This window comes from Siphateles boraxobius, unplaced genomic scaffold, assembly GCF_051911475.1.
Source record: "Siphateles boraxobius isolate OS27281-9 unplaced genomic scaffold, OSU_SipBor_1 31, whole genome shotgun sequence".
In the NCBI taxonomy this organism is placed as follows: domain Eukaryota; kingdom Metazoa; phylum Chordata; class Actinopteri; order Cypriniformes; family Leuciscidae; genus Siphateles; species Siphateles boraxobius.
In genome coordinates, this window is record NW_027508931.1 from 10894739 (window position 1) to 10911032 (window position 16294).

Sequence of the window (16294 nt, forward strand, 5' to 3'; positions counted from 1 at the left end):
AGTCATTATATTCCGATTATTTTTTCATGCAGTAATCAGTAATGTAATCAAATTACAATTTTTAAAGTGGTAGGCCTAATTAGTCATTTGTAGTGGATTACTTTTTTGGAATAACTTACCCAACACTGCGCCTATGCTTTTTATGTCCAAGCAGATTTATAGCATATGTCTGCTTGAATAAACCTCGGGTTATGTACAGCATAGTGGCGTTTTTTGGGTCACTTCTCAACAGAACTAGACCTCAGAGACTTCACCATTAAATAACCACTACCGCATATTTAGCACACTTTACATTGTTTCTTCAATTAATTTACGAGAGAACATTAAATGGCCGCCCTTAAATGAGAAAATTAAAGCAATAATTTAGCCAGCGATTTGAGCAAACTGATCAATAGTATTGTAGTCAATATCTAATGCTGTGGTGTACTATGAGTGCTAAGTAATTCCCATCAGAGAATGCATGGATCAGTCATGCACTTCCATAATTACCTTCAAAACACATCATTATAATTCACTGGGTTTATTAAACATAGCCTACTTTCTGACAGGATTTCCAGATGATTTTTATCACAGTTATTGTGAAGGTCATGACAGCTGGAATTGAGATGAATCCTTTTCTGCACATAACAATTTATCCGTGTTTTCATTTGTTTACTAACTTTAAGAATTTTAATCAGATATTAGTTAAACCTTTTTGAATATATGAATGCCATATACATATACATATTTCATATGAAAATGTATAGAAAGAGAAATTCTAGAAATGCATTAAACCTTATTATCCTCAATAATTCACAAGGCTGAGAAGTGAGTAACAAGTCTTTAATGTGTGACTCATGTCCTCCAGATGTGTGAATTGCACCCTTCACAACTAATTGACAGATCAGTATTGGCCATCCTCACAAACACTCTCAAACAAATGGGTTCAAGTGTCCAGAGCACCACCGAGTGGTCCAAGCTAAGTACTTGTTTAGCCTTGCTCTTTATTGTAGTTTAGTCTAATAAACAGCCATACACAACAACCACATATAATAGTCATTCATAAAAAATATATATATTTGTATGAGCAGATTGTTTAGTGGCAAAATGGCATTGCAGCAATCTGAGATTATTGTTCATTGATTAATGATGTGTCATTTATATGTTGCAATAAAAACTTAAATGTATGATAAAATGCTCTATTATCAGTGAATCAGTTGTTAGAAAATCCACTGAGCATTATACCTGTTGTAGATGCATATATGAAAGTGTATTGTCGCAGTTTTTCACTTGTATGTAATTTTATCAGGTTTCCGCGTCTGTTCTCAGTCGGTGGGACAGGCGTGCGACATGCAGTCACAGCCAGTGACAGCGAGGACTTGGTGGTGTGTTCGCGTGCCATTAGCGCAGTGTAGGGAAACATTCATGGGCACGGTGCCTGTAGCTGAGCAACACACACACTTGCTCTCAACCTTGTGCTTGTCCAGAGAATACGCAGATTTGCTGCGACACTTTCCCTGTGGGTGAGAGAGAAAGACAGATGGGATAAATTATATGTATATAGCTTCATGATATTGTTGAGACTCTCATGGTAGAATATATGAAAGTGCATCGCCTCGCCTCGCAGTAAGTGAGTTCTATCTTCTCTTCTGATTGGCAGTCGTCCACCCTGATGTAATTCAGAAGACCCACAGTTCTTCTGCACTCTGGCTCGGTACCTAAACAAACATTTAAAAGTTCAGATCAGACAGATGGAGTTTATAAACTGAGCAGGGCTGCGTTTCCCAAAGGCACCGTGAGCTACGTTGATTGTAGAACCATTGCCATCAAGGGTTCTACAATCTACTTAGGGTTAAGATGCTTTTGGGAAACGCAAACCTCAGATGTTTTGGTGTTTAGACTTACACATCTCACAGCAGGTGTCTTCAATCTGGCTTATTTTACCCTATGAATAAAGGATACATAGTTTTACTTTTATCACTGTGGAACACAATACTGTACATATAACATATTCCTGGATTGGTGTTTAGAGTTTGGTAGATTATGACTAAAGGAATCAGGATTTTAATTTGATTGTTTAATAATGTTCTACAATGTAAAACCTAATTGTCAGGATAACTTATTTCAATTGAGGAAACCAATTGCCTCTATCCATTTAAGCTTAGGATCTAATGAGTTCTGTGAACTTATTTCATTGGAGAATATTTCCTAATGTACAGTTAAACTATACACTCCATTTAGAAACATTAACTTAACCTTCTTGCAGTTGGCTGCTAACTACAGCACAACATAACAGAATATTAAACACTAACAGATCTCACTCTATATTAATAGTGTGCAAAAACACATAAAATAACATTTAATTTCAAAATTTACTCTCCTTACAGAGTTTAAAGCAAAGCATGTGGGAACTAAGCCTGCTTTATTTCATTCAGTTTGAGTTCTGCTTAATTTAATCAGTTACTGAGTTCATATATCTTTTTCTATTAAGTCAAAAGAACTTTCAGTAATATTTAAGTGAAATGATTTTCATTAATAAATTTGTGAGTTAATAAAGTTATAAAGTGTGTGCGTGTATACAGGTTTAGCTACACTTGTGAGGGCCAAATGTCTTCCCTTATACAGTAAAATATTATGATAACCAACTAGTAAGGACATTTTACTGGTCCAGTTAAAAAGGCTTATAAATCGGTCAAAATATGTTTTTATTTAAATCTAGTGTTTTACAAATGTTTCCGACATAGGTTTGTTTAGGAGTATTAATATATTAAATTAATACATGCACATATTCATTTATATAAATGAATATATGCACACATATATTAAATCAATGGAAGTCTATCCAATGTCCACAGTAATATAGTGAAACAAACGTGTGTGTGTGTGTGTGTGTGTGTGTGTGTGTGTGTGTGTGTCTGTACCCCATGTTCCAGACAGCGTTTGCGGTCAAACGGAGGGCATGTTGTCACTAAAGTCTCCAGCACCAGTTCTTCATCCTTATTCACACTGCATGTGTGTTTAGTGCAGCCGTCTGTACGAGTTTTATTTGCCTGAAAACACACACATGTACACATTTATGACACTATCTGAAAATCAACAGAACATCTGGAGCATTTACAGCAAGATGTCTCAAACTACATGACTCCTCAAGCAATAATAGTTATTTTTTTAAATTTTTATTTAGCCTGCAGATCACTTCACTTTCTAGTTTGGTTATCCTGTAAACAATGGCTTTATAGACACTACCATTCAAAAGTTTGGGGTTGGCAAGATTTTTTAATGATTTGAAAGAACTTCTCTTATGCTCACTAAGGCTGCAGTTATTTAGTAATAAAACAGTAAAATTGTCAAATATATTTATAATTTTTATTCTTATTCCTGTTAGTAAAGCTGAATTTTCAGCATCATTACTCCAGTCGTCAGTGTCACATGATCCTTCAGAAATCATTCTTATATGCTGATTTGCTGCTCAAGAAACATTTCTTATTATTATCAATATTGAAAACAGTTGTGCTGCATATTATTTTTGTGGAAACCATGATTATATTATATTATATAATTATATTATATATACCATGATTATATTATAGGATTCTTTGATGAATAGCAGGTTCATAAGAACAGCAAATATTTGTATTAGATATCTTTTGTAATTTTAAATGTCTTTGTCACTTTTGATCAATATTTGCTGAAAAAACTTTTAATTAAAAAAAAACTTTGAAACAGTTGTGTATATAGTTCATGGATGCCTTCAAAATGGTTAAAACAATTCTTCTAAACAAAACGGATCTTAAGCTGGCAAAACGGTTTCTTGACCGTTTTCTTGTTTTGGCCATTTTAACCATTTTCTTTGACACATAGAGGTACTTATTGACGATAGAGAGGTGAGATTCAAACATTTGTCTTCCACACTGATTATACTGGCTACAGTTAGTGACATTGACTCATGTCTGCACATATTTATTACTTTCAGAGTGACCAGCTGTCCATCAGGTCGTCGGATGCTACAAGCAGTTGCTACACAGCGACCGCAGCAAGCATTAGGTATTGGCTCCAGTGTATATCCCTACAAAACAAAACAAACATATGACTCTACTCATATATTTAGGGCTTACTGTATTTTTAAGGCTCCATATACTTAGAAATGAAGATTCTGCCATAATTTACTCATCCTTGTGTAATTTAAAAACCTTTAAAATGTAAAAACTTTCTTTCTCATCTTATTTGCATATTCAAATGTGAAAGATCAGAGATCATCACACACAAGAACCATGGCATTTGGGTTTAATGACATTAAATCAGGTGAATGAGATTTACGTAAAGAGCATTTTAAACTATGCTGCCTTTTTGTTGTATTTTCATTGCACACCAAAGCAGCTTGGACGTCTCCAAGCATGTGCAAACATCTGCTTTTGTGCTCCATGTAAGAAAGAATGTAATTTAACGAAATGAGGGTAAGTAAATGCTGACAGAATTGTAATTTTTTGGGGGTAAACTATCCCTTTAATAATCTCCAGAGTGAGGGTTTTACCTCTGAGCAGGGGGAACAGCTCATCTTTCTGCAAGAGAGCCGATAACTCCTCTTATCTCCCACACACTCGCAGTGCGTGCACACATCCAGCATCACTCGCTCTCCAGCCTACTCGCACACACAGAGCAAGACACCCCAAAGTCAATCTGTTATGCACCAAGACATCTGCACACGGCACATTAGTATTCTGTATGTTAAGTCAACGTCTTTACCGCAATAACAGTTTGATTCAGCACGCAGGCATTCATTGGAACTGCAGAGAGGGAAAAAAGGCATTAATGTCTAAGAAAAAAATAAATAAATAAATTCGCAGTGTATGTGTGTGCAGGGTCCGAAATTAACACTTCAAGCACCAAATGGGAGTAAAATTGGATTTGGCAAGTAATTAAAACCACTTATTGGTGTAAACCAGTTGTGAATATTTAATTGTTGCCACCTATATAAAGATTTAGATCATCACGTAACACTCACCTACAGGAATAGTGATAGATTATGGCAAAGATATAATCCTTCAAATGTCTTGAAGTGTTCTTTCTCTTTAAAAGTGTGGTCACATTGGCAAAATGTTGGTAAAATTTCACAGGCAAAAAAGATCCATTGTCTATTGTCAATAGAGTAGGGGATGTATGAAGCGCAGCTCACACAGAAGTCACTTTTAGGGATGCACTGATATGAACATTTTGACCGATACCTATAACAGACAATTCTTTATATTTGAAACCCGTTAACCGATATATTGGCCAATATATCGAAATCCACATTTTTATAGAATTTTTGAGAGCCTCATTACAAAAACGAAAGTCCCAAGCACACAATTATAATAATGTTCTCATTATAACTTAATAAAGACTATATGACAGACTTGGGCTGCACATGTTGCACTTAAATGTATTTTTCTTTTCAAAGTGATTTCAATCATTTTTATAACAATTCAAAAACATCATGGCGAACAATGCGCATCTGAAGTGTCTCAGCTGAAGGAAATACATTATTTATCGGCTTTAATATATCGGCCAAATGTTCTTGTCGGGTTGCTAACTATAACATAAAAAAATTAACATAAATCCGCCGATACTGATATAGTGGCCGATATATTGTCACTACCAAACCATATTCAATCATATTGAAATGCCTGGATTTCACCCTCAAACATCTGCAAAACAATGGCAAATGTGACCACACATTAAGAGCACACAAGGGTGCATTTCTAATAATTTGCATTGTTTGCCACAAATATCCAAAGGAAAACCAGCTAAATAATTGCATTGTCGAATTGTAATAAATATATTGCAAAATAAATTTCAATGCAGGTCATAAATATTTGATCAGTTAATTAATCATTGGCAGGTGTGGCATTAAGTTGAGTTAATTTTGGACTGTATGTGGAAGAGAGGCTGTCTGTACCGCAGTGGCAGGTCGGACAGCAGTCATCTACTGTATTGCACTGGAGCTCTGTGCCCAGTGGACAGGTTGGCGTGTCCATGAGGTGGCAGGACGTGTTTGTATGCTGGATGAACACTTCCTCGTTGACCTGTACACATTCGCTCAACACACATCTGTCGTGCGGAGACACCCACTGCTCTCCCACCTGCACACATGTGAAGTCAAAGTTTTTATTCAGATCATAGCGCATTCAAACACAAGCAGAGAGTAGAAGGGAAAAAGACTCGAAATACTCGCCTGTCTCAAATAGCCTCCTTCCACACAGCTGGATTTACGGCAGTGACCGCAGCACTCGCTTTCTGAATGCGAGTATGTGGTTCCCTACATATACAAAATCAATGTGAAATCAGAATAATTTTTACTTTGCTATAAATGTTTCTATACATACTGTGCATGATTCATCTCTGTATGTTATTGTATGGGAAAATGTATTAGTTTCCATCAGAATTTAATTCTGAAAGTTAAAAAAAAATTACATTTTTAAATAGTTTCCTTTTTGTTAACATGACAAAGAGACTGCAGGGGTGAAGGAAATTATATTAAGTAGATTTTTATAAAAAAAATTAAATGCTGTTGAGGTATTCTTGATGGTTGCAAAGTGTTTGATTTCACACCCAAATCAAAAGAGCCACTATCATATTCTGGTCACTAGATATAAGTGTCTATGGGGTTATTTTGCCTGCTTTATCCAGCAAGAGACAATAGTAAATCTGAGAAGAGAACATCTCAACATGTTGCATAATTTAAGGTATTCACAAAGACATTATAAGGGAAAATAGTCCACTTGTATAAAAATTAACATGAGAAATTATAACACTCAATATGGTGGCTGTAGTCCTGCATTGCGAAAAGCCAATTGCCTTTTTCATAGATGTGTCAACTTTTAGTTTACTCTTTAATGTGCATATGTGTTAGCTGGACCAGCCTGAATATATAGTATTTTGTGTGAACTTTTCAAAGAAGCACAATACTAAAAGTCTGTGAAGTTATAAAGCACAAAGTCACTGCAAAGGGAGTTATTCTCTATACCAGTAAGCACAGTTTGTGAACAGCCTTGAAACGCCTCGATTATAGTCTTTCCAGTTTTCTACCGGGAACGAGCACATCAAAATATCCCTCATTCAAAATCCTCCTGCAGTCAATAATTGTATCCCTTAAAACACATATTTGATGATCACAATGACATATCTAAACATGTTTTCCTGTGAAAACATAGCAATGTAGCCAATCACAGACATGTATGTTGAATTTGCACCTGGTTTGTCTTAAAGCATATTAAAAAACACCACCTAGACATATAAACAAACATTAAAACCTTGATCTTTAAAAAATGTCCTGCCCAAAGCATCCAAAAAAAAGGTGCAAAGCCTGCTTGAGTTGTGTTAGTGGTTTGTTGAAACGTGCGGTTAAGGGGTTGACATTTTTCTCAAACCAGTTGACTAATCACAACACAATGGTCCAACCAACCAATCAGAGCACATTTCTCTTTTTGGAAGGAGGGGCTTCATAGAGACAGGAACTAAACAGAGCAATACAGACAGATTGGAAAGAGAGGTGCTGCAATAATATAAAATATGTAAAAAAAATAATAATAATAATGTGTTTTTACAAGCATGAAAACCTATTCTAGTAGACCCCAAAAACAAAATCAAGACTTAGTAAAAGGGCATAATAGGTCCTCTTTAAAAAAAAAAAAGATCATTATAATACATTCAATGTTCATAAAATTGAATAAAATTAATACAAATTCACAAATTAATATTATTCAAACTCAAAGATTGAAACTAAATTGTGTAGGACGCACCAGAGGACAGATCTGGTTGCAGACGGGGTCCACACACTGAGCGATGTGCAGGCCTGTCTGTATGTCTGTTTGCTCCGTGCAGGTACAGGTTTTACACTTCTCATCCCACCTGCTGCCCACCTGGTACACCACAGCGTCCACCACACACACCTGCACATATAAATAGTCAATCACATGCTGATTGCAGAGTACACTCCTCAGGACATGGAGCTGCACGGTCAAGTGAGTAACACATGCGCAGCGAGAGCGCAAAAGAGTGCCAACCTTATCAGGCGTGCATGTGACCTCTATGCAGCCGCAATCGTTGGTGTTAGTATTCGTGATGTAACCCGGAGGACATGTGCGGGTGATGTTCTGACAGTCGCACACACATCCGTACGAATCGCAGCACTCTGAGGGTTTGACCGACAGCTTCTTGTATGCAGGGCAGGATGGTTTTGTTGTCACAGGACACTGATCCCTTTTACAAACTGAGAGAGGGTGGTGAAAGAGACCATTTGTACGTGATTGAAAACCACTTATGTGAAACGTAGTAGAGAATGTGTGTTTATGTGCTCTCACCACACTGGTAAACTGGCAGACAATCTCCAGGGTTTGTGAGGACGACACTGAGCCCATGATCACAGAGAGGGGGATCCGACCGCTTACAGTTTGCATCACACACTACAAACACACACAGTACATCACAACACTATATCATAGTATTGCCTTAGGTGTCATCATACCTGTGAGTATATGGGTAGTGTAAGCGTAATATATCCATGAGCCTTTTTTTATCAACAAGAAGAATTTAGGTTAAGATTTATATGGAAATTATATATATGTGTGTGAGTGTGTGTGTGTATGGAGGAGCATATATACATATTTTGATGAGTAGAATGTGCATTATTTGTGGATTTTTGTGTGTATTCTCAGCTCACCACACTCGTATTCAGGGCAGCATTTGGATCCCATCTTCTCCTGGAGAACCTCACATTGTCCACACTCTGGGGCTGTAGCACAGCAACAGTTGCCATGACAACACAAATTGAGAAACCACTTCAAGAAATGGGGCTGATAATAGTGTAGTGGACTAGAGTGACAGTGAGAGAGAACATATACACATCGTGTCTTTACCTTTAGCATTGCTGCAGGGTAAAGCTGTGCAGTTGATGCGCTGCTGATCCAGGCACACACACAGAAGACAGGGGTTGTCCTCAGGATTCCAGCTTTCCATAAACTGAAACACACACACCAAGATCACAAGACTGTTGTATGCAATTCCACAGATCTGACAAAGGCTTATTGGTTTTATAAACGTGGCATAGCGATATCATAAAGGCACTAATGTTCATTACCTCATGGGTTTTCCCATGGAGGTCCATACACTGACTGCAGGCCTCTTTGCCTACACACTTATCTCCCATTAACACAGACCCTTCAGGGCAGAAACAGCCCTCTGTGGGAGTCTTCAAGCACAGTGATCCACTGCCATTCATTAAACCATCACCCCTCATGTCACCAGGACTGAACTGGCTTTGGCCGCACTGCTCCAAACATCCCGTTCGACACGCAGCATATTCCATAGAGGCTGAGCATGACATGGCTACACACACAGAAATTGAGAAGTGTCAAACTAAATTATTAACAATATAAAAGTGTAGTTCACAACATATTTAATTCTGTAATGCAACATTTCAGAGTGAAAAGGAGAAAAGAATAATGAACACTGATGAATTGTGCAACCTAAAAGCAGGGATTTTAAAAACATTTTTGATAATCATAAATCATGATAATTATTTACTTTTAGAATTTTCTATTTTTCCCCTTTTTTTCTTTTATAATCTTCTAAAGAGCAGCATTTTTATTGTTAACTAAAACTGAAACCTTTAGTTAACCTAAAAACTAAAAATCATGGGAAAAATGATATAAAAATAAAGCTAAATATACATATTACATAAATAATAACATGACTAAAGAACTAAAATGAAAATGAAAATATAAAAATAAAAGTTAATTCAAAATATTAATAAATACTATATTAGTATATAAACAATACTAAACACTGCTAGAGGGGTGGACATTATCAGTGATTAATGACATAAATTTAAAAAAATATATTACACAAAACAAACGTATGACTACAGAAGTCAAAAACACTATATCTCACAAGATAGTATTTATATGGTGTTTTATTATCGTTTTTGGAGTTTGGTCAAGAGGTGTGTAAATATGTCTCCTTTTATGGTAATAACAGAATACCGGTTTGGAACGACATGAGGGTGATTAATTAATGCCATAATTTAAATTTTTGGGTTGGTCTATTCCTTTAATACCCGCTACTAGATCTGTAGCTCTCACATTAAACTCTCTTTTAAGTTTAAGACTTTCATTACTGCACACAGACCTGGTGTAACTCCTGTTTGTTCTCTTTCTCAGGCATATTGATCAAAGCACCACCACCTCACAGGCCTAGAGCCACGGATCTGAGAGGGTCGCAACACGCTTCACTTCATGACTCATTTATCACAGAAGACTCACGGCAGAGGGTGGGCGTCCTCCAGTCCACACACACTCCCTGTTGACGGCACACTGTGCTGTAGGCGGTAACAAGGTCACACACCGCATTAGGCTGGCAGGCCACTCTCTGACAGATCTGCAGATAGTCCTGCAAAGGAACCAGCGCGTGACAGCGACTGAACACCTCAGAACTTAACACATCACAGCCCTTCGCCACACCAGCAGCACACGACTCAACCTCCAGATGCTGGACACACTCGCCCAGAGCCCATCCCTTCAGGTACACGTCAGGGTCTGTGGTCACACTGCCGTCAGATAACACTAGACCTGTCTGCTCATTAGAGCAGGAACCTGGAAGAGAGATGGACAAGTTACTTCACACACCCCACAAGATGTTGAACTGGAGTTTGAATTAGACTGACAGGAAGAGGAACTGCAATTGAAAGAATTTCGACATCATATTTTGCCCAAAATATGCCCATTTATTTCCTGCTATATATTTTCTCAACTGATTACATTTAACTTTATTTAACTTTATATTTAACCTAGTTAAAAGAAAAACAAAAACAGATTTAAATGTTGCCATACAGCCAGATAACTTTTAAATATTGACCTTCCTCAAAAATTACATTTTTTTTAATGAAAGATCAAAAGGATTGACAATGTAGATTTATTTTTTTACAGCCATCTTTGATCATATTTACCAGGGGTGCCAATCATTTTAACTGCTGTATATATATATATATATATATATATATATATACAAAATTCTAAATAAATTAACATTTAACTAATGACTGAACTAAATACACATTTCTATAGATGACATTAGATTGATTATTAATATTATCTAATGTTAATATTATCTGATGGGAATACTCCATATGTTTATGAATTATGAATAAATAAATAAAGTGTAGTAACAAATTTTAAAACCCACAGAGCAGTAATATAAACTTCTCTGAATTTAATTTCATAACCACTTCATAATTCTCCTTCTTTAAATTTGACAATTTTGCATCCTGATTGCTACCTTAAATCATTTTTAAGGAATTTAAAATGAATTTTGAATATCACAAAATAAATCAAAGTAAAACTCTCATCAGCAATCCAGCTCAAAAACTACAGTCGTAAGCTTAAAGGAACTGTATTTACCACATACGCCAGTGGTGTTAGGTTTCATGGAGATGTCCATGTTGATCATGAACTCATTGCTGTGGGGAGTGAAGGTGAGTGTGAAACCGTGCTGCTCTGATCTCAGCTGGTGAAGTATAGCACCAATTTGTGTCACAGTTACTCCCTGAATTCTGAATGGGACTGCGGTAAACACACCGCCCACAGTCACCTGAAATATAGAGAACATGTTAAATCTCTTTGCTAACTTGGTTAGCTGTTTCACTTAGCATGCTTTTTCAGTGCATCTACCTTCATGTCATCCTGTAGCACCACACTTGTCCCGCCCTCTTTTAGCTCCAGGCTCTTCATGCAGATCTGATTGGGCGAGCTTTGACAGGCAGCCGAATGCAACACTAGCTCCGCCCCTCCTGAGCGAAGCAGCAAATAGGAGCAAGCAGCTCTTAGCTTCAGAGCCGCCCCCGAAAATGACACAACATGGCTAGTGGAGCTGCCCATGCAACTACCTGGGGAAAGAAAGTAAGCATGTTCAAGTTAAAAGTTAACAGTTTTTTTAAATAGTTTGTAAAACAATGCATTATGCAACGTTTTAAACAGTATAACGCTAAATTGTTGTCACTTCATCACATTGTATGTTTAATATAGTATCATCTCGGAAATAGAGTGCTATTTTGCTAATTTAATCCAAGTTTGAGTAAAAAAGAACTAAAATGAGGATCTATTATGCTTTTTTACATTTACATTACGTTTAATGTTGCTGTTTGAGCAGCAAAAGGTCAGTGCAGTTACAAAGCACAAAGTCATTCCAATGGAAGTGTTTCTCTATATCAGTAAGCACAGTTTCTGAACTCCCTGAAACACCTTGATTGTAGTCTTGATTTTTCTTCTGGGAACGAAAACATCAAAAATTTAAATAATTTTTAAAAATCATTTAAATAATTCCTGCCCCAATGCATATGCAAAATAAGGCCTGGTTGAGTTGCCTTAGTAGTGTTTTTAAACATTTTCCAAAACATCCAATCACAACATAATCCTCCAGCTGACCAAACAGAGCACACCGCCCTTTTAGAAAGGGAATTAAACAGAGCGTTTCTAACAGACTGGGAAGAGAGGTGCTGCAATAATGTAATTTATTTGAAAAAAAATGTGTTTTTTGAACATTTAAGTATGAAAACCTATTCTAGTAGACCCCAAAACCAAAATCAAGACTTTGAAAAATGGCATAACAGGTCCGCTTTAATGTGCTGGTTGTTGCATAATTAGTGGTGTGTGTTCATACAGGGGCAGGTCCAGGTACAGCCACAGGTGTGATTGTAGCGGAGGGCCGGAAGGCTGTTTTTGCAGACGGGAGGCTCCATCTTCTCACAGTTGATGCGGTGGCTCTGCACCGTTACAGTGCCTGATGGGTTGCACAGCACTGAGTGACAGCCATCGGACAACAACCACGTCTCACCAGGCTGATGGACGGAAATAGTCAGAATAGTTATTTTGATGCACAAACCAGAACTTCAGGAGCCTTTGTTAGTCTGCAGTAGGTGCTGCACGATTACTTCAAATAAACCAGAAATCGCTTAGTGGCTGTGATTTAATTAAACTTGTAAGAGCCTCATTAGTATAAACTGTCTTCAATTTTTTCATTCTCATTGATCATTTTGCCATAGCAGAGTGACAGTTTGAAGAGACTCTTGATGAGCAAGTTCAATTAATGACATTTATAGCTAACTACCACATCCTGTTTTAATGGCACAAATATTTCAATGTAACTCTATCACCCCCTTAAGTTCAGTGTTTAACTGCCATTGTCACACAAAAATGTATATTCATTACGCATGCTTGTAATGCATTGGCCAAGCACTCATGTTTGCTCACTTGCATAGAATATGTTTCTGGCCTTAGATTAAATGATCTGTTAATGAGCAGCTCAACCTCAAAAAAGGTTTTTGAGGGATGAAGTTATTGGCCCAGAACGCCTGATCTAGTGAAATTGATTATGGATCCTGAGATCCGATGAAAATGGATTGGATTTGAGTTCTCGGAAAGTCTGAATTAGATCAAGAGGTTGTATGGAAGAAAATTAGAAGCTGATGTTCCGAAAGTCGAGGCCTTTAATGGAAGTTTGATGGCATGAAGGGAATTTTGCATCCTACTAAAAAACAGCTCACCTTCCGTTCATTCCCTTCATCATCCACACACACTCCAGGAGGACCCGCTGAGAGACATCATCATCATCATCATCATCATCATTATAATCAAATTGCTACATTAGTCCTGTTTTATTGTGTAATGTGTACGCGTTGAGTCTCACCTCGGCAGAGTTTGTCGGTGAACGATTGGTCGAGTGCAGCCATGGCGAGCAAGTACTCTGTGCTTCTCAGCCGAATGATGTTGTCCTGAGCGTGTCGACCCGCGAGCGTGCTCAGTTCAGTTTGGTCATATTGGTTACCCAGTCCAATGGGAAACACTGACACACCTGTATGCAACAAACACATATTGCTTTTAAAACAATATTATGAGAATAAAAGCAAAAAATGAAAGAGTTAAAAATGCATAATATTGCATAAATAAAAAAGAAATATTTTAAGAAAACAACCACGGTATTATAAGAAACTGCTAAAATATGAATAGGGTGCAGACAGAGGCTGCACCTTCATTAATGCAAGAAATGGATTTGGTGCATCATACTACTATTGGTAAATCATACTGTAGGATTTAGCAACTAAGAAATCCTTGGTCTTTTGCTGTATCTCCTCCAAGTTATCATTAGTATGAGGACACTGCAGCAGTTATGTAGGAAATCGAATTTATTCAGGAGAAAGAGCCAGACAAACATTCAGGAAATTGCCTCTTTTGTGCAGTCTGAAATAGCAACCGGTGATCGACTCCACTCCACTTTGATGTTTCTTTATGACTTTATTCTCATAATATTATGACTATAATCCAATAATGCACTGACTTAAATCTCATAATGCTATGACTTTAGTCTTGAAACTTTGACTTTTTATTCTCATAAAAGGCATGTTTTCAACATAATGACTTAATTCTCAAAAAAATATTTTTATTTGATTTTCTTTTATGCTAATGTGACACTAAAGCGCTTTCGTAGTGGCATTCTGTTGATTACATCAGGAAAAAATGTAACCAAGAACTTCAGCTAGTCAGCTTGAGATCATTTCCATCTAATCTGGTTATATCTCTTAAGCCTAGTAGTGAATGTTTTATGAGCAGTAGGATAATCTCTTTCTCTTTTTTTTTTAAACACATGTACCTCATCTACCACCAATATGTTCAACTGGAGCCGACTCAGATCGGTAAACTATTACATTTGTTTTCTGGGGTGTAGTTAAAGTACTATGTTTTTTGGTTATGTTTCTTTCACAAAGTATTCATCCACACAGTCACGCAAAGCGGAAGCACAACCAAAGCACAACCCTTTTTGCACTAGAGGTGCAAAAAATGTACAAAGTGTACCTTCAAAATTAAAAACATCATGCCAGTTAAAGTTTACAGCAAATCTGGAATATATTGCACCATAGACTTATATTGTAAGTGCATTACTGTACACAGGATTTTGTTGTTGTTTTTTGCTTGATTTAAGCTGAAATAATTTTCTGTGGAAATTAACAATGTACCACAGATGCTACTTATAGAGTTTAACTTCTATTGAAACTCAAACACTACATTAAGGACCCCTTAAAAGAGTGCATCGATAAAGCTATAAAACTATTTCACCAACCAGCTGTCAGAGCCTCGTTTGCTGCCTCTTGCACAGAGTCTATTGACCTGTCAGTCACGACCATAACCACAGCTTTAGGGATGCCCATTCGTCCCCCACTGGTGGAGGAAATGGCTGTCTGCACGGCCAATCGCAGAGCAGCTCCTGCGGAGAAAGAGGAAGGAACGCCCACATGTATTTAGTGTGGCATATGTTTTAACTGTCAGGCTGCTGTGTCTTCAAAGCATGTTTACCCAGTCTTGTTTCATTGTCTGTCTTGCTATGCAGGGTTTCTAAAAGCTTGAGAAGATTGTTTTCTGTCTGTTCATCTCTCCATGTGACCGCCACTGCTGATTTTCCCCCATACACTATCACTGCCACCTGTGTGTGATTGAGACCTGCAACAGATAAGTAGAACTCTAGAAGTAACTATTATAACATACACACACAATGAAAAAAATCAATCTCACGGAGACTTACCAATATTTGTGCTCTTTATAATAGTTCTCACAAATGTTTTCAAGTCTTCGAACTGGTTATCAGAAGAGGCTCTCAACAGGAACAGCACGTCCATGGGCTTTGAACACGGCACTGAGTAAACACACACACACACACACACACATAGAATTACAAAGAAAGCATTTATGTATTCACTCTGTAACCATCTATGTATTGGCTGTCCTTGCATTCAACAACTAGAAAAGACAACATTTGAATATTGGCTTGACAAAGTCTTAACGTTTAAAAGAGATAAATGTTACATATACTTTGTGCTGGTAGATGGTAGATTGTTTCTTAGGTGTTCTTCATGATTGCTTGGCCAGCCAGATAGATTGTCAAACCAACATAATTTGTCATACACAACTGTCTAAAAAGAATTCCAGTATTGTGATATAGTACCAAAAATGTATAAGATCATTTTAAATGTCACCTGAACTTAGCCATCTGACAATTAGAGTAAGGTGTTAACAGACTAATGTATATGTCATTTAGGAGTTCTTAATTTTAAACTATAGTACGTCTGACAGGCTAGCACTGCGCCACTGCCACTGACAAATCCAAATCCAATAATTTTCAATCATTTTGTGTACAACACGTTTCTGCATCATTTGCCAGCTAATTTCCACAGTAATTAAGGGAAATACATCATTCCATTGTTGCACACCAGCCACTCTCTCTACTGCCTCACTGT

General features: G+C 37.1%; 1 protein-coding gene across 1 annotated transcript in view; it reads right to left on the minus strand.

Annotated features, from left to right (window-relative positions):
• Positions 1-808: 808 nt before the first annotated feature.
• vwf (von Willebrand factor) overlaps positions 809-16294 on the minus strand; it is a 43594-nt gene continuing 28108 nt past the window's right edge. Inside the window, exons 29-52 of the mRNA XM_077193753.1 lie at positions 15583-15693; positions 15357-15500; positions 15124-15267; positions 13696-13860; positions 13553-13599; positions 12670-12847; positions 11682-11896; positions 11412-11601; positions 10278-10607; positions 9095-9342; positions 8874-8976; positions 8678-8749; positions 8319-8420; positions 8022-8227; positions 7758-7907; positions 6191-6274; positions 5915-6098; positions 4723-4763; positions 4511-4618; positions 3947-4045; positions 2901-3029; positions 1885-1924; positions 1600-1697; positions 809-1496 (exon numbers count right to left, since the gene is read on the minus strand). Of these exons, the coding sequence (XP_077049868.1) occupies positions 1305-1496; positions 1600-1697; positions 1885-1924; positions 2901-3029; positions 3947-4045; positions 4511-4618; positions 4723-4763; positions 5915-6098; positions 6191-6274; positions 7758-7907; positions 8022-8227; positions 8319-8420; positions 8678-8749; positions 8874-8976; positions 9095-9342; positions 10278-10607; positions 11412-11601; positions 11682-11896; positions 12670-12847; positions 13553-13599; positions 13696-13860; positions 15124-15267; positions 15357-15500; positions 15583-15693 (3380 nt within the window). The 3' untranslated portion in view covers positions 809-1304. The remainder of the gene's footprint in view (positions 1497-1599; positions 1698-1884; positions 1925-2900; positions 3030-3946; positions 4046-4510; positions 4619-4722; positions 4764-5914; positions 6099-6190; positions 6275-7757; positions 7908-8021; positions 8228-8318; positions 8421-8677; positions 8750-8873; positions 8977-9094; positions 9343-10277; positions 10608-11411; positions 11602-11681; positions 11897-12669; positions 12848-13552; positions 13600-13695; positions 13861-15123; positions 15268-15356; positions 15501-15582; positions 15694-16294) is intronic.